This window comes from Ranitomeya imitator, chromosome 5, assembly GCF_032444005.1.
Source record: "Ranitomeya imitator isolate aRanImi1 chromosome 5, aRanImi1.pri, whole genome shotgun sequence".
NCBI lineage: Eukaryota > Metazoa > Chordata > Amphibia > Anura > Dendrobatidae > Ranitomeya > Ranitomeya imitator.
In genome coordinates this window covers 566415111-566436789 of record NC_091286.1, presented here as the reverse complement: position 1 = coordinate 566436789, position 21679 = coordinate 566415111, and the positions used below count along the sequence as shown (strand labels likewise).

The following is a 21679-nucleotide window of genomic DNA, read 5'->3' as shown; positions in this document are numbered from 1 at the left end:
AGCAGCTCTTGTGCACTAGACAGCAGCTCTTCCCGCTGAGCTATTCAGCTCGCTAGACAGTTCTTTGCTATTCCGGATACTAGTACCTGTGTTGTTCCTAATTGGTACCACCCTGTGATCTCCTGATTGAACACCCTACTTAAACCTGGCATTGCACTTCCTTCCTTGTGAGATTATTGAGCTCCCAGCCATTAGTCAAGCTTTCCTTCCACCTGTGGCTTCCTCCAAACTATGCTGCTGTTTCCATGTACCGACTTCTGGCTAATTCCTGACTATGCAACCTGTTTATCCTCCAAACTATGCTGCTTTTCCCATACACTGACCTCTGGCTAACTCCTGACTATGCAACCTGCTTATCCTACAAACTATACAGCTATTCCCATGTACTGACCTCTAGCTAACTCCTGACTACGCAACCTGCTTTTCCTCCAAACTATACTGTTGTTCCCGTGCACCGATCTCTGGCTAACTCTTGTCTACACAACCTACTTATCCTACAAACTATACTGCTGTTTCTGTGTACCGACCTCTGGCTAACTCTTGGCTACGCAACCTGCTTATCCTCCAAATTATACTGCTGTTCCTGTGTACCGACCTCTGGCTAAATCCTGACTACACAACCTGCTTATCCTACAAACTATACTGCTGTTGCCGTGTACCGACCTCTCGCTAACTCTTGGCTAGGCAACCTGCTTATCCTCCAAACTATACTGCTGTTCCCATGTACCGACCTCTGGCTAACTCCTGACTATGCAACCTGCTTATCCTTCAAACTATACTGCTGTTCCCGTTTGTCCGACCTCTGGCTAGCCCTGACTACACAACCTGCTTATCCTCCAAACTATACTGCTGTTCCCGTGTATCGACCTCTGGCTAACTCCTGACTACGCAACCTGCTTATCCTAGAAACTATACTGCTGTTCCCATGTACCAACCTCTGGCTAACTCCTGACTATGCACCCTGCTTATCCTACAAACTATACTGCTGTTTCCGTGTACCGACCCCTGGCTATTCCTGACTGGGCAACCTGTTTATCCTCCAAAGTATACTGCTGTTCGCGTGTACCCACATCTGGCTAACTCCTACGTGTTGTGCTGTGCTGCCCTTGTGGTTGCAATACCACTTCTCCAACTCAGGTCAGTTCATAACACTGTCAGTCATTACATGTCTCACCTCCTTTCATTTAAAATAAGCTCTGCAGGCAGATGCTCTGGGAGATCTATGTCCGACCCATAGATCTGAACAGCTCATTTACATATTAAGAAAGATGTGGATTTATCTGGAAGAAAACATTGTATCACAGATATCAAGGTATCATTTTATTCAGCTTCCTATGACCTACGTGCACATATAGACGGCTTAGAAGGGTTGATCCTACTGACAGATTCCCTTTAATAATAAAGATTTTATTGTAAGCTACTTTTACAAAAATATTTTTTTGTTAATTGAACTGGCTTTCAGTGCATTTCAGGCAGACATAATACGGTCTCTGTCTAATATCTGTAATACAGCAACGCAACTGATATTATTTGTTCCATGCTATGAAGCAGAGACGCACCGCTACCCAGCCTCCGGCTTGCTGTCAGGCAGGCACTCCTTCTTGATTGACTGTTCAGATCAGCTGCCTCGCTAGCCAGAATAGTGTGCACTCTGATGCTACTACTGTATAAGGCAGCTTTACCTCTGCAGCACTAGAAAGACTGAAGTTGGCCGGTACCAGTGTGCTCCAGTGATCTGGGCAGAACTTACAAACTTTATTGAAAAGCATTTGTTAGCCTGTTTGGCCTTCGCTTCTATACTGTCCCGTAGTCATTCAGCTGTGAATAATAAAACATAAAGCTCTAATTATAAGGGGAGTGGGAATTTTAGGAAAAAAGTAAATTGGAAAGTTGGTTGTTTCACAAGAGCTGTCTGTTTATACCCATCAATGGAGACGGGAGTAACTACTGTATCTTCATCACAAGGAGAAAGACATTCATCGCTTAGGGTTCTTGTCCCTCTTGAAGGCAGGGAATGGTGCTTGTTGAGAGGCCTTTGATATTCGGCAAAATATCGTGTGTCATTTTCCAATGCTCGTTAAAGGGTTGGACATTGGCCGATAAGGTGGCTATCTCCAATAAGCGACAGTAGAGAAGCATATTACAGATAAAAGCGTTAACAGTTTATGTCCGTTCTACAGAATATGTGAAGAAGAGACCTAAGCAGTGTTTCATGGATGTAACATATTGGTCTGTGAAGCTAAATTTATCCAGAATGAATACCAATCATTTGTGGCCTTACCTCTACATAGGCGGACAATGTCATGTAGATCTTTTCCCTGTACGGGGTGACCCGGTTCAGCAGTAGGGAGTTGTGCATAGAGCTGTCCCATGCTACTTCAAAGTGGTAGAAGGTCCTGTGGTGGGAAAAGGTTACGTCCTTGGTGAGATCATATGTGGGGACTGGATTGTATACACACTTGGGCACAACAAACGAACATTACACCAAAGACTCTATTTACCAAGGTCCAGGTTCTGGAGGCTGTGAAAGTCATTGCCACAGCAGTGAGGAGGAACAGTGTCTCCCAGCTTGGGAACTTTTCCAATATGTATCATGAAACAATGCCCCTAATAATCATTGTTTCCAGGTAATATTACGTAAAACTGCCCTTAAATATGTTTGCAACTATGGAGTGTCTGCATAATCTTTTTTTCTGGCGGAATTAATGAAAACAGAACCTGAAATCTAAATTTTAAAAATTTAAAATTCTGCATGAATAATAACATATGTACAAGCAGTAAATAGAGTCTGCCACATGTGCATCACACAAAATACTAACAAATAGTTTTTCATCATGTATATCGGTACACATATGTACAGCAGTCTATGTGGAAAGTGGTCAGAGCAAATCTATGCATCATTCATTAGGGTTTTTCCCTACTGCCAGTGTCTGCTCCAAAAAAAACCCCATACATGCGCTAAATATATACAAAGGGAACCATACACTGACAAACCATAAAGATTTTATTGTCAGCAATACACAGTAAGCTCCATGACACAGACAGGCTGTGATGAAGGTCCACAGATGACCGAAACGTTGGCATCTTTTGCATATTGGAGCTTTCTGATCACATTTCTACGAGTGCCGTGGTTATTTTCTTCTAAAGTTTAAAGTAGTGTTCTTTTTCTACCCCTAAAGGCCAACATAATTATCCATGTACTGTGTTGTGCACCTCTCACTTAAACAACTCTTTTTTGATCCTTTACTGTGCACCTTAATGGGCAACCCCAACAATTGACATCAGTTATTGAATCCTGATATTAGCCATTTTCCACATCATGGTTTTTTTTAATCACCCTTTTGGCAAATTCTCTAATTTTATCTAAAAAAAAAAAAAAATCTGCACGTTTAAAGAATTTCATTGTTTCATAAGCCAAATGTACGCTATCGATTTTTCTGGAATACTCTGTAAGCTAAAAGTATACATAATGCATACATTAGTTTTTACAGTGGATGTCAATGAAAACCCACATGCAGATGTTTACAAACAATTTGCATTTTTGGGGCCAATTTTTTAATGTTTATATAAAACAAAGCAATTTTCTCCCAGCTGTGAACAATTCACTATGACTTATTAATCAACCTATTTTTGAAACTTAACAAAAAAATCGTCTAAAAGTCTTTGCAGCTTACGGTTCGCTCACACAGGGTGAGAATTACACATTTTTACAATGTGTCCTCGTAACCAAAATCTGAGTGAAATCTGTTACAATTCTACAGGAATTTGCGCAGCGTAAAAAAATAAGTTAACACAACATTTATTGATTCTGCATGAAAATCTGTTTGTGAAGCCTCCCAGATTATTTTTTTTTATTGTGCAAAACATAGAACAGCAAATCTATAACAGAAATCCAAGTGGATTGCTTAGAATTTTTCAGTAGGTTCTCCTGCTATTCCGAGCTGGATTTCTCAAGAGTGAAAAATCATACCCTTATAGTTTAGAATCTGAGAGACAGGGGCTTTTTCTTCAAAGACTGGGACTTGGTTTGGCCATAATGCCCTCTGTCTGGTAAGAGAGAGAACTGTGCAGCTGTTTGTAGCACGGATGAGTTATTGATATATCAACTACTGTTCAATAACATTTTTACATAGAAAAACATAGACTGCTTCTGCATGTGTATCGTTATACAAGGAATAGCACACAATATAGCACAGGAACCAGTTTGATACCAGTAAGAAAAGCGATAGAAAGGAGATGAAAAGGAAACTCATGGTAGGAGAAGAGGGATAGGACCTTGCCCTAAGGAGAAAATGGCAAAGAGGAGTCTAGAATAGCAATGAATGGGTGGGAGAAGCAAAAGGAGACTCTAAGAACATAAAAAACTGAGAATACAGGAGGACCTGGATGAGAAGATGAGATAAAATAAATACTTATGGGAAGAAGTGGTAAGAAAGGAGGAGAACATGGATTTATTAACTTGTAAGTCAGATGTAAATGACCGATGAATCTAGAGTAATGTGCTACCAATGGTTCTTTTCAGGTAAGGAGAGAGCTCTTTCTGTAAGACAGTTCTGACCCAGAGAAGTAACATTATGGGGACTGGAGATTAGAAAGGATTACAACAAGAGGTATAAATAAATAACCATAATGAAGGAAAGACAGGCACAGAGAAACAAGGGCAGAATATCAGAAGTGAGTACCTGGTGCCCCACACGGACTGGCTGCTGAAGGTAGGAGCCCCAAATATACAGTGAGTGAGAGAGTGCAAGAAGCAGGGGCAATACAAAACAACGCGGGGCAGGAAACCCAGACACACGAAAGCAGGAATCAGAGTATGGAGGGAGAGGAATAGGGAATTATTGAGCAATGCTTTCTAGGTTCTTGAAATATATTTCTACCATCAACACTAAATGAATTTTTCTACAAAATATCTACGAGAAAAGCTAAATGAATAAAATACAAGCAGCAAGCAGTATGATCAATCTGGTAAATATTTTTGCAACAGAACTCAAAATCCCTTGCTTTTCTTAGTACAGACTTACATAGTAGGTAAATAAAAAGTTACCAGAGACATATTTATTCGGCTCCCACTAAACTGATTAATAAAACCATTTACAGCCTCTATAAAGATACAGGATGTCTTCACATACAGTATTTTTTGGAGAGAAAAAAAAAGTCATTTTTGCAATATATTTTCCTGGAGGTTTTTTCTGCTGGCTGGGCTGTGAGTCAATAACTCTCATGGGAAGGAAACCTAAAGAACTTTATTATACTTTTTCCTATTCTACTCCTGCCGCAGTTATAAAAATGCTTCAAAACTGAAAGGGAACCTGTCACCTGAATTTGGCGGGTCCATTTTTGGGTCATATGGGCAGTGTTTTCAGGTCTTTTATTAACCCCTTTTTTCCCACTGGCCCCACGCTGGTCGTGAAATTGACTTGCCATTGATTCGCTTTCCTCCCTAGTTAACGCGTGCGCAAAGCAATCTTGTCTTGTGCATGCGCAGTATGCTTTGCCCAACTGCGGGCAAAGCCGAAAACCATTAATGCGCATGCGCATGCACTATGTCCCGGAACACAGCAAAATACTTCCGGGACATAGTGCGCCGGCGCATGCGCACTAATGGTTTTCGGCTTTGCCCGCAGCCGGGCAAAGCATACTGCGCGTGCGCAAGGCAAGATTGCTTTGCGCACGCGTTAACTAGGGAGAAAAGCGAATCAACAGCAAGTCAATTTTGCAGCCAGCAAGAAAAAAAGGGGTTAATAAAAGACCCGAAAACACCGCCCATATGACCCAAAAAAGGACCCGCCAAATTCAGGCGACAGGTTCCCTTGAAACAAACTTCTTTGTGATGGCCTTTTACTTAGTAGTATGCCACTCCTATGTTTTGAATCAAACTCCCTTTTGGCTATCGCAAACAATCCAAAAATACCACTGATACCATACAGAAAACTGTATACTGTACTATATATGTATAGTACTGTATGTAGAGATGAGCGTCTCTCCCTAAATTTGTTCTGGATAGATGTGCTCTATTGGCAGTGAAAATACATTTATTATGCTCTGATGTCCCTCTTAGGCCCAAATTATAATAAATTAAAGGGTGGGAATGAGATAAAAACTAATAAAATGCATTACACTCAACTGTTTAGTCCTTATGCTACCTGTGCCAGAGATCTCCTGTCTCCCCGCTGGTATTAGGCTCTTGCAACATTGAGGTCAGTTATTGGCTTCAACCTGGTCACGAACGGTGGTGGGGCTGTAAGGGATCCTTAGGGGCAAGGTTTGCTTTGCTGTCCCAAAACACCCTGCTACAGTTCCTCTGAGTGTGTGTGAGATCTGGAGGTTTGCTGTTTTCCCCTTTCTGGGCCACAAGTGGTGTGGTGATATGGGAACCTTAAATATTTGACCAGGATCCATTTAAAGTAAAAAATGTTTTTAAACCTGATAACATGCACAATACTTCTTATACAATTCTTCTGCATTAGGAAGAGACTCATACTTGTTTCTAGTTGCATATGGCATTTCTGATGTTATTGTTGCAATTCCCTCAGCTCTATTTTTCCTACAGCAGATACTCGCTGATGGAAAGGAACCTTCTTATCGCTAGTTGCTGTAAAACGTCTTCTAGAACTCTAGCACTTTAATTCTTCTGTTGCTTACACCCCCTCCAACTTGTGTCCTTCTAAACAGCAATACTTCTTATCTCTTCAGTATCTTCTCTCAACTGCCTATTATCAAGCATAATTAAACTGTTGCTGCATACAGCATGTAACATCACATATAAAACAAGTTATTGCAATACATTAACTCAATAAATCTTCAGAGAGGGTGTCAGGACAACTTCTCCACTTTTACAGGGTGATGCACATTATTGACATCAATAATGTGTGTTGTCCTCTGTTACCATGTCAAGCCAATCACTGATCTCAATATTGCAGAACTAAAGACCAGCGAGGAGGACTGAACCGGGGAGCTATAGCAGAGAATGGCCTAGGATAGATGAGTAGAACATTTCTTCTTTTGTGGACAGGAAAGATGTTAAAATAATAAGATGGCAAAATGGTGGCTGACCCAAAATTTTTTAATTTGCCAGAATCCGAAAGTTTGGGGAAATTAGTAACCAATTTAATGTATAATTGATTGAATTGCTCATCACTAGTATTATGTTTGCTAATAAACAATAGTCTCTAAAAGTAGTACACTCACTGCCTTACTTAAACACATATATATGTGTGTAAACACATATATATATATATATATATATATATCTATTGAGACAAGCAAAACAGAATAACAATACTCTCAGAGACATGAACCACTAGTGATAAAGGAAAAACTATACTGATATGTGTCACTCTACATACTGTATCTACTATATAATTGTCTAAGGGTCACTTCCGTCTTTCTGTCTGTCACAGATATTCATTGGTCGCGGCCTATGTCTGTCATGGAATCCAAGTCGCTGATTGGTCTCGCCAGCTGCCTGTCATGGCTGCCGCGACCAATCAGTGACGGCCACAGTCCGATTAGTCCCTCCCTACTCCCCTGCAGTCAGCGCCCGGCGCCCGCTCCATACTCCCCGCAGTCACCGCTCACACAGGGTTAATGCCAGTGGTAACGGATTGCGTTATGCCGCTGGTAACGCACTCCGTTACCGCCGCTATTAACCCTGTGTGACCAAGTTTTTACTATTGATGCTGCCTATGCAGCGTCAATAGTAAAAAGATCTAATGTTAAAAATATTTTAAAAATAAAAAATCATAATATACTCACCCTCCGGCGCCTTTCCTGCTCCTTGCGACGCTCCAGTGCTAAGGATGGTATGCAACAAGGACCTTCCATGACGCCACGGTCATGTGACCGCGACGTCATCACAGGTCCTGCGCGCCTGCGCGAGAAGGACCTTCCATAACGTCACGGTCATGTGACCGCGACGTCATCACAGGTCCTGCGTGCCTACGCGATAAGGACCTGCCATGACGTCACGGTCATGTGACCACGACATCATCACATCCTGGGACCGGAAGCTGGCGACAGAACTACAAGGGGCCCTCGGATCGGAAGGTGAGTATATGTTTATTTTTTATTTTTTAACCTGTGACATACGTGGCTGGGCAATATACTACGTGACTGGCCAATATACTACGTGGCTCTGTGCTGCATACTACGTTGCTGTGCAATATACTACGTGGCTCTGTGCTGTATACTACGTCACTGGGCAATATACTACGTAACTGGGCAATATACTACGTTGCTGTGTAATATACTACGTGGCTCTGTGCTGTATACTACGTCACTGGGCAATATACTACGTAACTGGGCAATATACTACGTCGCTGGGCAATATACTACGTGGCTGGGCAATATACTACGTGACTGGGCAATATACTACATGGGCTGTGCAATATACTATGTGGTTCTGTGCTGTATACTACGTCGCTGGGCAATTTACTACGTCGCTGGGCAATATACTACATGGCTGGGCAATATACTACGAGGACATGCATATTCTAGAATACCCGATGCGTTAGAATCGGGCCACCATCTAGTGGATTCTATAATCGTCAAAAATTCACCAGATGTTATTCCATTCAGAGGTTAGCTTGATGTGCCTACACTCCATGCAGGTCTCCTGTAGAGTGGCTTGTCCAGATGTGGCAGGGATGACATCATCTCTCCTCTCTTTTTTTGACATGCATATTAGTGCTCGAATGCACACCATTTGGATAAGTCACACAGTGGAATACCTCCACAGAATGTCAGCACATCAAGCTAACCTCTAGATCAGTGATTCCCAAACTCCGGTCCTCATGGCCCCTAACAGATTATGTTTCAGGATTTCCTTAGTATTGCACAGGTGAGAGAACCTGTGGTAATTTCTGATGCTTTGACAATAATTCCTTCGCCTGTGTAGTATTAAGAAAATATTGAAAACATGATCTGTTGGGCTTCGTGAGGACTTGAGCTTGGGAATCACTGCTCTAGATGAAATAACGTGGATCTGGCTCCACTGGTCTCCTGATTTACACAAACATATTGAAACATGTGTTGGCATGGTATGATTTTTTGGATTACATACTTTGGAAGAGACCAGACTCCTCTATCGGTTATTGGAGGTTTTAACCTCTTAGTGAGTATACAAGATAATAATTATGGACACTATTTAGGAATAGATGATTAACTATTTTGTTGGTCACAATTTCTGTATTCTTGAGTCACATTTTTTGTGGAGGGAGAAACCAGAGACACCAAGAGAGAACTGTGGCGCCCCTGAGGGTCCAGTTGCCACAGAGGTACTGCACCTCAGCCAGAGGTGTGGTACTCCACTCTCGGGTAAGGAGGGAGCACCACTCAAGACCCACACTAGCATCCAACACTACACCACTCAAGGCCAGGGGATCTGGGCGGACCCTATTGAGGAAGGGCCCCATCTCAGGCTGGAGGTGGAACTAGGTAGAGGGTATGGGAGGAGAGAGTGACAGTTAAAGGGAGGAGTTAGTTAGTGGGTTAGTGATGCGTTGGTGAGGAGGAGATGAGGAAAGCAGACGTGGAGAGGGAAGCTCGTGAGAGAAGGAAGGAAGGGGTCCTAGGGGCCAGGGATGTGAAGAAACCACCCTGGTCGCCCAAATCCACACCGACCGTAGTCAGGCGGAAGGACCAGGTCTCAGTGGGGGAACCGGCCCCCAGACTAGCGGAGAACTGCAAGACTCAGCTAGCAAGCCGGAGGCTGTTGTATCTGTATGTGCCACAGCCACATCCACACACATTCACCGAAAAGGCAGCCACATAGGATCAAGGGGACCAGAAAGAAGTCACCCGACAGGATCTGAGGCTTCTGACTTGGGACACTGTGTGTGAGGCGCAGGGCAGGAGGGAGAAGCAGCACAGAGAGGCGGCCAGGGAAGGAACATGAAATAGGAAGTCTCAGGAAAGTGAACCCCAAATTACCTGAGAGCTGGCTGGGCCACAGACACGGAGGACACAGCACCCGGCTGGGTACTGCGTCTAAGAACTGTAAGTAAAGTGTGGAAACTGCACCCTGCTGTATCCTCAGAATTATTTACTGCGTCACCTGCCCTGCACTACAACATTCACCATCATTGACTTTAACTCTTTAACTGCTCTCGGGCCTAGTTCTACCCGTGGAGAGCTGTAACATCTCTGCTGCATCACCAACTGCCCCAGTGGACCTGAACCGGAGAGTCGGCCATTTCCCTATTGCCAAGCACCACCGGTGGCGTCACAAACTAATCCCCTATAAACTTTATTCCCCTTTCATCTTAATTTTATTTGAGGCCCATAGACCAGGTCACTGCTGCCGTGACAACCCCCGAAGAACCGTCGGACCTGGCTCGAGTACCCCACAGCCCTGGTGGGTGCTCCAGAACCATTGAGGAGAGGGCCCCATTTTCAATTCAACATTAGGATGCCAACCTCCGCAGTAAGGTAGGGAATAGTCTACTAGTGTTACGGACTGTGCAGGGATATGCTTATCATGTTATCTATCTTCCTCAGAAGTATCTCAATACTGCATGTATAATAGTGTTTCATAATTACACATCTTCCAACACATACAATAGCCCATCTCCTTTGTTGTATAATGTTCTCTATTTTCACTCCTCTAAAAAGGATCCCTAGTGGATTTTTGATGACTATTATAGTATCCATATATGAAGTAACACATATCAGTATAGTTTTCATTATCTATGATCTATTAGTTCATATTTGTCTTCTGACAGTATTGTTATACCGTTTTGCTTTCCTAACATGTTTATATAATGTATATGGGTGTTTGAGAAAGTGCTTACTACAAAAGTGTCTTTAATGACTTTCTTTGATTATGTTTGGTAGTGTTTGAACAGATGCCCTCTATATTGTCTCTAGCTTCATGACTGTGAGTCAAATACACCATACTCCACAGGCACCAAACTGTAATAACTAACTGTAATCTTAGGATTCTCTTCCTCCATGCATTACTGGTTGTATATTGTACAAAGTGTGCCACTATTAGGGAATGGCATGGGCTGAAGACCAGGAGCAGGTTTAAGGAGCAGGTTGGCAATGAAGGGTAGAGAACACTGTCAATAGGGATGATAGGAATAGCAAAGCCCCAGTAGATAAATACTAAGACAATTATTGTAGAAACTTTGAATGGAAAGCAGAAAAGGAGAAGGAACACAACAGGTGGTGGAAATGGCAGCATGAAAGGGAAGAAGGAAAAGATAGGTAGCTGGGTTGAGGAATGATAAAAAATAAAATACCTAGGTGTGTCAGAATCAAGAAACTGCCTGAAATACAAATAATGAGACGTTAGTGCCGGCATCAGGGGAACGGAAATCATCAGCCCCAATGTATCCCAACACATTCATTCAGAGGTCTGCATATCAATGGACAAGGTGTTAGTAAGTAGAGCTCTACTAAAGCAGTTCTTGCCTGGAATCGGTTATCAACCTCAATCATAAAGGGCAGTGTAGTAGTGACATCGGGGGTGCTAGGAGGGGGACTTTGTGAAAACTAATAAATGTGGGTTAGAAGGAGATATGTGTTATAACGAGATTATAGTCTCAAATGGTTATAATGTGATGGGTGGAAGGAGTCAAATGGACAACCTAGGCATTTGCAGATGGCATGTAAGAAAAAAGTTTGACACGTATGGTGAAAAGAACTGGGTATGATACAGGGTAGGGTGTGAAGAAGGCATGGAATGATTGGGATTACTGGTGGAAGAGGTGGATCTAAATATTATGCTCATTTGAAAAAGTACAAGGATGATGATATGAGTCCAGAAATGTTGTGGTTGGGATTTGAAGATATGTGAGCTAGAAAGGAAAACTGGGTTAGGGTATGGGGAAGCTCATGCTAAAGTTCCTCTGTTTCATGCTTGATGAAAGGGTCAAAAGCAGAGTAGGAGGCAAACAAAGCTTTGTAGCTGAACCATTCTAGCTCTTCCCCAATAAGCCAATGAGATTCCAATCTTATGCACCCCACTAATACCCACCAGAACACTTACCTGTCACCACCCTCTGGGGGACGATAGCCTGCAGATAAAATGTTCAAGGATAAGATGTTTGGGTCAATCAGAGACTCATCAGCCTCTGGAGTATTCCGGATCCTTCCTAGAATGACAAGATGAGATTTTGGTTTTAGAATCATATTCCACATTATAAATGCAGCACCCCAGGTAACCAGTTGCTGCATTGATGTTGCCTTCCCTTCGGGGAGGGTGATGTCACGCTTTGAGGCAAGGGGGATTCTTTCTATCAGGTAAGGCACTTACATTCAACACATCCAAATCTAGGCCAGGAGGGGGAGCTCTGAACCCGGATTCAGGGGACTGTCCCTTAACTATATGTATCCTGGTCTGGAGGAGGAGGTAGTCAGTTTGTAGTGAGTCTGAGAGGAGTGAGGAGAGCAGAAGGATGTCTGGAGAAGACGTAGGGGCCGAGCAGCCACGAGGGAGCTGCTACCCCTGGAAAGAGTGAGAAGCAGAAGGAGAGTTGAACTGTGAAGGAGCTGAGAGGGAATAAGCACAGTGGGGGAAAGGGCTCAGGAGGGGAACAGCGGAAGGACACCCTCAGAGCCAGAGCGCAGAAGCTGGGTACCGGGAGCCCGAGGTCGTGTTGTTCTCCAGAACCGAAGGGCATAGAACTATATGTCAATTGCCTGTAACAAGCCTGAGGTGAAGCAGTAACCCTAAGAGCCAGGTCATCTAAGAGATCCTATAAACAGGCTCAAACTGCCTATCGTACAGACATCTGTCTTAGGACAGGAGAGAGGGGACCCTGTCAGCAAGCTTTAAGCCGCAGGGACCTCACCATCTGGCGCAAGTAGGAAAGGCTTACGGACCTCACCTGAAGTGGGATCCCTTATCGCCTCCAAGCCGGCCGGACTACAGCTACCCTACACCTGGTACCCTGGACTGAGGACTGCTACCATCAGTAAACCAGATAAAAGACTGCAAACTCTGTGTCCTCCAATTATTCGTCGGCTTACACCACCTTTGCCACACACTGTGGGAGCCCTGGGACCATACTTCACTTTTGGGAAGGTATACCATCTAGCTGCCATGCCATCACCCCAGACTACCCCTTTAAGCAGCGTCGGTCCCACTGACCGAATACCACAGGTGGCGTCACGAACAATAGACATTACAAATCCCTTTAAAGACAGTATGCAGACATCTTGAAAGTTTCAGGATGAGAAAGAAGATACGTACCAACTACTAGTTCCCGCACCTCCAGCCATTTCAGCTCAGCCCCTGCTTCATGAACAAGAGTCACAGAGATACGTCTTTGAATGCCCTGTGTGGAAAACATTATTGATCAGAAAGATTTAATCCCTTACTGACCAGGCCTAATTCTTCAAATCTGACCATTGTCACTTTCTGTACCATAGTAATAAATCTGGAACATCTCTCAGTGATTCTGAGTTTGTTTGTTTTTCATGACACATTGTACCTTGTTAGTGGTAAATTTAGGTCAATATGTGTTGCTTTTTAGAAAAATACAAGATTTTGGATGATAATTTGAAAAAATTTGTAATTTTCAAACGTGTAATGTTTATATCCTAAGACTAGATATTTATACTACAGTGACATGTAAAAGTTTGGGCACCCCTGGTCAAAATTACTGTTATTGTAAACAGTTAAGCAAGTTGAAGATGAAATGATCTCTAAAAGGCCTAAAGTTAAAAATTATACATTTCCTTCTTATTTTAGGCAAATATATATATATATATATATATATATATATATATATATATATATATATAAATTGCAAAAAGGAAAATGAGATGATGCAGAAGTTTGGGCACCCTGCATGATTAGTTCCTAGTAGTACCCCCTTTTTAGAGTATCGCAGCTCGTAAAAGCTTTTTGAAGCCAGTCAAGAGTCTTTTAATTCTTGTTTGAGGGATTTCCATCCATTTTTCCTTGGAAAATGTTTCCAGTTCTATGACATTCCTGGGTTATCTTGCATACACTGCTATTTTGAGGTCTAGCCACAGATTTTCAATGATGCTCAGATCAAGGGACTGTGAGGGCCATTGTGAAACATTTGTGCATTTTGAGGTAGTCTATTGTGGATTTTAATGTGTGTTTAGGATCATTATCCATTTAGAGAAGCCATCCTCTTTTCAATATCAGCTTTTCTACCAATGGTGTTATGTTTGCATCAAGAATTTGTTGAAATTTCATTTAATCCAATCTTCCCTCTACCCATGAAATGTTCCCCGTGCCATTGGTTGCAACACAACCCTAAAGCATGATTGCCCCAACCCCATGCTTAATGATTGGCAAGATGTTCTTTTCCTGTAATTCAGTGTCCATTTTTCTCAACACATACTGTACCTTTAATCATTATGGCCACAGCGGTCGATTTTAACCTCATCGGCCCAAAGGATTGGTTCCAAAATGCATCAGGCATTGTTTAGATGTTCTTTTGCATACTTCTGATGCTGAATTTAATGGTGAGGACGCAGGAGAGATTTTCTTCTGATGACTCATCCATGAAGGCCATATTTGTGCAGATGACTCTGAACTGTAGAGCAATGTACCACAAATCTAGAGTCTGCTAAATCTTTCTGAAGGTGTTTTGCAGTCAAGCTGACATTCTGATTTGTCTCCTAGCAATCCTATGAGTAGCTGAAATTTTGCTTAGTCATCCAGACCTTATCTTGACCTCCACTGTTCCTGTTAACTGCCATTTCTTAATTACATTTCAAACTGAGGAAAGGACAACTTGAGAACACTTTGCTATCTTCTTATAGCCTTCTCTTGCTTTGTGGGCCTCCACTATTTTCATTTTCAGAGTGCTAGGCAGCTGCTTTAAAGAACCCATGGCTGCTGTTTTTTGACACAAGGTTAGAGGAGGCTTGGTTTTTATAAAGCTGTGAAATTTGCATCACTTGGCCTTTTCTAATAATGAGATAGTGAACAAGCCATAAGCCTAACAGGCTAATTAAGTTCTGAATCCTTAGTGAAAGGTATCTGAGCACACAAATCTCCAAGGGTGCCCAAACTTTTGCATCGGCCCATTTTCCTTTTTGTAATTTTTAAAATGAAAAATGGACTATATTTTTTTGGCCACAAGTAGAAATGAAATGTGTCGTCTTTAACTTTAGGCCTTTTAGAGATCATTTTCATCTTCAATTTGCTTAACTGTTCACAATAACAACAATTTTGACCAGGGATGCTCAAACTTTTATATGCCACTGTACATAAAAAAAAGTTAATAAATAACATTTACTAAAGAGCCATGTTTAACTTGACAAATAACGCTTCCATCTTGATACTTGTCACAGAAGGTTATCTCATTTAAAGAGGACCTGTCACCAGGTCATAAGAGTCCAGCTTTTGCTCTTATTTTATTTCCTCTGCTCCCCTGAGTATTCCCTTATCTGCATTGCAGTTTCAAAGATATTGACCTTTTTATTCAGTTCTAATTTTTATGGTCTTTATTAAGGGGGTGTGGCTCAATATATTTATGGGGGGGTGTCTATAGGCCGCTCTGCATAATTACCCTGTGAGCCACGCCCCTTTAGCAAAGCACTAAATTAAAAGACCCATATCTCTGGAACTGTATGGTGGATTTAAGAAAAACGAAAAAGAGACGATTCGGAGGAGCAACTGGAATGAAATAAAAGCAAAAACTGTTCACCTTTAAGAGGATTAAAATAAACTAACTTTGCATAAGTCATTAACTGATGTGATGTAAGGTGTCAAATGACACTTTTTTGTTCCGTGATATCCCATTGTTGTGTTATCTGTGCTATGGTACACTTAGCTACATCTGTATGTCTACTTTACGCCAGCATCATTTTTCAAATGTCCTTTTATTTTGTTAGGATGTTCGCAGGGTTAAAAGTTTAGAAGCAATTTTTCATCTATTTAAAGAAAATTTACAGTACTTTAGGGATCTATTTAATTTTGAAGTGACTTTTTTGGGGGCCTATAAATTGGAAAACACGCAAAAGTGACACCATTTTAAAGACACCACTGCTCAAAGTATTTAGAATTGCCATCAGGAACCTTGTGAACCTTTCAGGTGCGTCACCGGAATTTAAGCAATGGAGAATAAATGGAATTAAAAATTATTTTTTTCCCACAAATTGTTGCTAACCTCCTAACAAGTCACCATAGTTAACAGACCCTGCAGCCGTTACTTGGCCTCGGGTTGCTGTGGAAATTATTGGAACCACACGATCATGCTTGTGGGATGCCAACGGGGGTAAAGTGAGAGCCCACCCTCTGTTAACCATCTAGATGCCTCCGTCTCTATTGACAGAAGCATCTATGAGGTTTAAAGCCCACGATCACTGCTAACGCTGATCATGGCCGATGCAGCAGTGTGTCGGCTATAAAATACAGTTGACACCTGCTACATTTTTGCCTGTCAGGGGGCACTGTTCTTTAATTTTTTTGACATATTGGCAGGCATCAAGGGGTTAAAACTAGAGCGTTATTAAAGGATGAAACGACAGAGGAAGAGGTTACCTGATGGAGAAGGAAGGTGCCATGACAGGGTAAACCCGTTCCATGATCTACTGCCACAGGTATATAGCTGTAACAGAGAATGCAAACCACATATATGTAATACTAAATTTACTAGAATTGACCTTGCACCTTATAATCTGCTACTATAATACATGCAGATTCTTGATATACCATGTTGATTGTTGTTATGCTAACATCTATAATGCAGCAGTCATTTGCATGTGCAAACTATATGGGGATGAATGATTGCTACTACATTTGCCTATCCCCATACACTTTACATATTCATCTTCATATAAAACACACCAGCGTCACCACCACCTGAAAAGAAAAGGAGGGAGGAATGAGGCAAAGAAAGGATAGACGGAGGATGGAGAATGAGAAAGTAAAAGAGAAGAGATAAGAAAGCACGAGAACACAAGGAATTAAGGACGTAGAAAAAAGGAAGGCAGGTAGTGAAAAGGGAAGGAAGCAAAGTGGAAGGAAGAAAGAAAGAAAGAGAAGGAGGTAGGAAGGAAGGAGAAGAGGGAAGTAATTAATGAAAAAGGGAGGGAGGATGGAAGTAAGGAAATGAGGAAGATCGGGGAGTAAAAAAGGAAAAGGAGAAAGAAAGGAAAGAGGGAAGAAAGGGAGTAAAAAAACAAGAAGGGAGAGTGGGATGAAGAAAGCAGGAAAGGAAGGAAAGAGTGAGAGGAAAAAAAACATAAAATAGGTAAGAGGGGAGAAAGAAAAAAGAAGGCTGGGAAAAACAGAGAGATTAAAGAATTTTTTACAGAAAAAAGTAGATATACAGTGACTTGCGAAAGTATTCAACCCCCCCCCCCTTCCCACACACACACACGCACATACGCACCCTTAATAATAATAATAATAATCTTTATTTTTTATATAGCGCTAACATATTACGCAGCGCTTTACAGTTTGCACACATTATCATCGCTGTCCCCGATGGGGCTCACAATCTAAATTCCCTATCAGTATGTCGCACCCTTGGCGTTTTTGATACCTCACAACCTGGAATTTCACTGGGGTTGCATCAGTTAATGCAAAGGACATGCCTACAATTGTGAACATTTATGATTTTTTTTATTGTGAAGAAAACAAGAAATAGGGCAACATTTCTGAAAACCTCAGTGTGCATAGCTATTCACCCCTAAAGTCAGTACTTTGTAGAGCCTCCTTTTACAGTAATTACAGCTGTAAGCTGCTTTGGATCAGTCTCTATGAGCTTTCCACATCTTGCCCCTGGGATTTTTGCTCATTTCTCAAGGCAAAACTGCTCCAGCTCCATCAAGTTAGATGGTTTCCTCTGGTGAACAGCAATCTTCAAGTCTGACCACAGATTCTCAATTGGATTAAGGCCTGGGCTTTGACAAGGCCACTCTGAACATTTACACGTTTCCCCTTGAGTGTTGCTTTAGCAGTATGCTTTGGGTCATTGTCTTGTTGGAAGTTTAAACCTCCGTCCCAGTCTCAAATCACTGACAGACTGGAACAGGTTTTGCTCAAGAATATCCCTGTATTTTGCACCATCCATCTTCCCCTCAACTCAGACCATTGTCCCTGCTGCCGAAAAATATCTCCACAGCATGATGCTGCCACCACCATGCGGGGATGAGCTCTGTTTGTTTGACGCCAGATATAGCGTTTACCTTAATGGCTAAAAAGCTAAATTTTGGTCTCATCTGACCACAACACTTTCCTCCATACATTTGGGGAGTCTCCCACATGCCTTTTGGCAAACTCAAAATGAGCCTTACAATTTTTCGTGTGTAAGTAGAGGATTTTTTCTGCCCACTCTTCCATAAAGGCCACCTCTATGGACAGATGTTCCAGTCTCTGCTTGGGAACTCTACAGCTCCTTCAGGGTTACCTTTGGTCTTGTGCTGCCTCTCTGATTAATGCTCTCCTTGCCGGGGCTGAGAGTTTTGGTAGGCGGCCCTCTTTTGGCAGGTTTGTTGTGGCACCATGTTCTTTCCATTTGATGATCATGGCTTTGATGGTGCTCCGGGTGATCATCAGGGATTGAGATAACTTTTATAACCCAACCCTGACTTGTACTTCTCAACAACTTTGTCCCTGACTTGTTTGGAGATCTCCTTGGTCTTCATGATGGTGTTTGGTTAGTGGTGCCTCTTGCTTATTGGTGTTGCAGCTCTGTGGTCTTTCAGAAAAGGTGTGTATATACTGACAGACATGTGACACTTAGATTGCACACAGGGGGACTTCCTTTCAGTAACCATGTGAGTTATGAAGGTAATTGCTTGCACCATCTATTTTTAGAGACCTTATAGCAAAAGGTGTGAGTTTATATGCACATGCCAGTTATTTGATTTCATAAATTTAACGTATGCCTGTATTATTCTCACTTCACCAACTTAGACTATTTAGTGCTAATGCATCACACACAAATCGGATTACAAAAATATTTAAACACAGGTTTTAATGTGTCAAAATAGGTAAAAAGCCAAGGGGGTGAACAATTTCGCAAGCCACTATAGCAAATCATCCCAGTGATGTGCTCTGGCCAAGAACTGTGAATTACTTTGCTTAGGTATTGCCTGACATATTTGAGCAGAGTAAAATCTGTTCTCTATACCAAGTGATGGAAAGTGATATCTCTGGCCACTGCTGCCTTCCCCAAAACTCCGAGAGTTCAGCATTATACAACAGTGATTAATTGTATTTACAAAGTTAAATACCAGGAACAGTATTCATTGTAATATTACTCAATAAAATTCATCATTACAAATATTTTTTCGTCACTTTTTTTTCTCTTTTTTTGCTTTGTCATATTTGTTTATATCTTTTGTGCTAAATTCTTCAAAATGGAGCATGTGGTTCATGTGTTTTGTGCAAAATCAAAATGCTCTTTGTTTTTGCCTTTTCACCTCCCTGTGCTTTTTAAAAAAAAAATGCAAATTCTGCTAAATTGTCACCAAAATTGCAGCAAAATGTCAGTTGTATATAAAATCATTCCAGGGTGAGACTGGAGTGCATTCGTGCAAAGAATTTTACAACTTAATCAAAAGTCGCAATTGATGAATCGTCCACAATCTTCTGGAAAACAAATAGCTCAAACAAACACAAATAAAATAAAAAAAGAAGAATTTGTTGCAAATAACACACAGGCTAAAACACCAAAAACTAGATAATAAATGTGCAAATGCAATAATAAAGCAGATCCATTACATATAAACTAGGCATGATTAGATACTTACTCTCCATTTGCTTCAAGTTCACAGATCTGGAAGAAGGACATCAAGTCATACTTGCAGTGACACTGACCAGTACTGGGAACACGCTGTCTTGTTAACTTGGTGGCAGGAACTAGAAAAAAAAGCATACAAATATTTATTGATTAATAGCCAATAATGTGTGGACATCACTTATATCACTGGTGTTTGGTGTGCGAAGCTCTGATAATCTATCAGATGGACCGTATATAGTTAAGGGAACATTACTGTCTTGGTGCAAATCTGTAAATGAATCTGCAAATGAAAAATCTTTATAGGGAATGTTATGTAGATAGATGACACAGGTATACACTATATTCTATGTGATTATCTATGCATGTGCAAATAAAATTAGTCAAACCAACTGAGCACGGTGCATGCAATACTATGCAAGGAAGCAGGAAATTTGAAAAAAAAAAAAGTACCCAGAATCACGAGCAGAACACATGAGAGATTACACAATACGGATTAAGATTAGATATGACTTGAAATTTCAGTAACATGCATGTTCATCACGAAGATTCCCTGAGGAAGTTGACACCAGCAGCGAAACGAGTGGGATTTTTCAATATTTCTGTTTCTCCAGAATTTTCCAGGTTCTTGATTTGCACTGACTGGATCAAAATACTTTTGTCATTACATGGTTTCTGATGTTGTACTTGCACATAGGAATTTTGCCTTGCACTTTATATTTTTGTGCAGTTTGTGAATCATATTTATCTCTTTTGAGCTTAATCCTTGCACTTTGACAATTTATATTATTTTGTAGTATTGCTTTTCGCATTCCGTACTTATTATCAGATCCTTCTGTGTACTAATGGGAAATATTTTGGCCGGTGCGCCCTTAATTTGGGCGAGTGTTATTACTCAGTCATACCATTTTTGTGCTTGATGATTTGTTGTCTTTTAAGTGTGTTTCCTCCAGTTTTATGGAGTATAGAGTTTTTTTTGTGTCATATATATATTCATTGTATGATATTCCACTATGTATTTACTTTTCTATGTTACACACATATAGGATCCTTATATTGATGACAATGCCCGCCATCTTTCATGTTTTGACTTGTCCACCACAAAGAGACCATATGCAATTTATAATATTACATTTTGCTTATCTCAAAACTCTTTAATGTTCCATTTGAGAATGTAATGATTCAATGTACATCTTTATATACATGGATATACTAAACTTGATATCAATGTTTGCGAATAAGGAACAAAACTATTATTTATAGTTAAGTCCAATGGTACCAAAATCGGTGAAATCTGCCATGTTTTTTTTCTGCAGCCAGTGATGCAAAGTTTGCACATGTTAGCAGGAATATTTGGGCCCAGGTAAAGGAAGGGTGGCAAGTTCCCTCTATCAAGATGATCTGTATCAGATTTTGCACCGGAGTTGAGGAGTTTAAAGATAGGCCTCTGGCAAAAATGCTTGAATTGAAATTTTGGTTTGGCTTTTATCCTAAGTCATATTGCAAGGCTTGTTAAAAAGTCGATATTGACTTTTAAGATAGCTGCTTCCAATAGGTGGCGCTAGAGTTCTAGTGCTCTTCCTCTCTGAAATGTCAATTTGCATTTTCATTTCCCAGAGAAGCATGCAGGGCTTAAAAGTCTCCTCACTCTGCCAGGTTTGGCTTCTCACTCTCCACAAGGAGAACGTTAATGTTACTCCTTTGACCTCATGGCTCATGGAGTATTTCACATTTCTCTTCTAATCAAACTTAGAATTCAGCCACACGGAGATATAGATAAATCTTGTTTCATCAAACTCTTCTTTACTGCATTTTGTACTATAGACAAGAATGTTGAAATGACAAATGTCACCTATTTTTCTACGTATGACAACATGAGTCGCTTATTTCACAAATAATAATATTTTTTTCAATCTATAATTTTTGTTTTAATGGATGGTAAGGTGGATTTCACAGACAGCATCTTTTGGAATAATTCAATGATAGTTTCAGTG

General features: G+C 41.1%; 1 protein-coding gene across 6 annotated transcripts in view; it reads right to left on the bottom strand.

Annotated features, from left to right (window-relative positions):
- KIF1A (kinesin family member 1A) overlaps positions 1–21679 on the bottom strand; it is a 280148-nt gene that overhangs the window by 36675 nt on the left and 221794 nt on the right. For 2 of the 6 annotated variants that reach the window (XM_069727733.1, XM_069727737.1), the window contains exons 33-39: positions 19699–19807; positions 16478–16544; positions 13202–13286; positions 11996–12101; positions 11247–11273; positions 4683–4706; positions 2282–2396 (exon numbers count right to left, since the gene is read on the bottom strand). In XM_069727733.1, the coding sequence (XP_069583834.1) occupies positions 2282–2396; positions 4683–4706; positions 11247–11273; positions 11996–12101; positions 13202–13286; positions 16478–16544; positions 19699–19807 (533 nt within the window). The remainder of the gene's footprint in view (positions 1–2281; positions 2397–4682; positions 4707–11246; positions 11274–11995; positions 12102–13201; positions 13287–16477; positions 16545–19698; positions 19808–21679) is intronic. The other 4 variants (XM_069727735.1, XM_069727738.1, XM_069727736.1 and 1 more) reach the window with 2 other exon arrangements.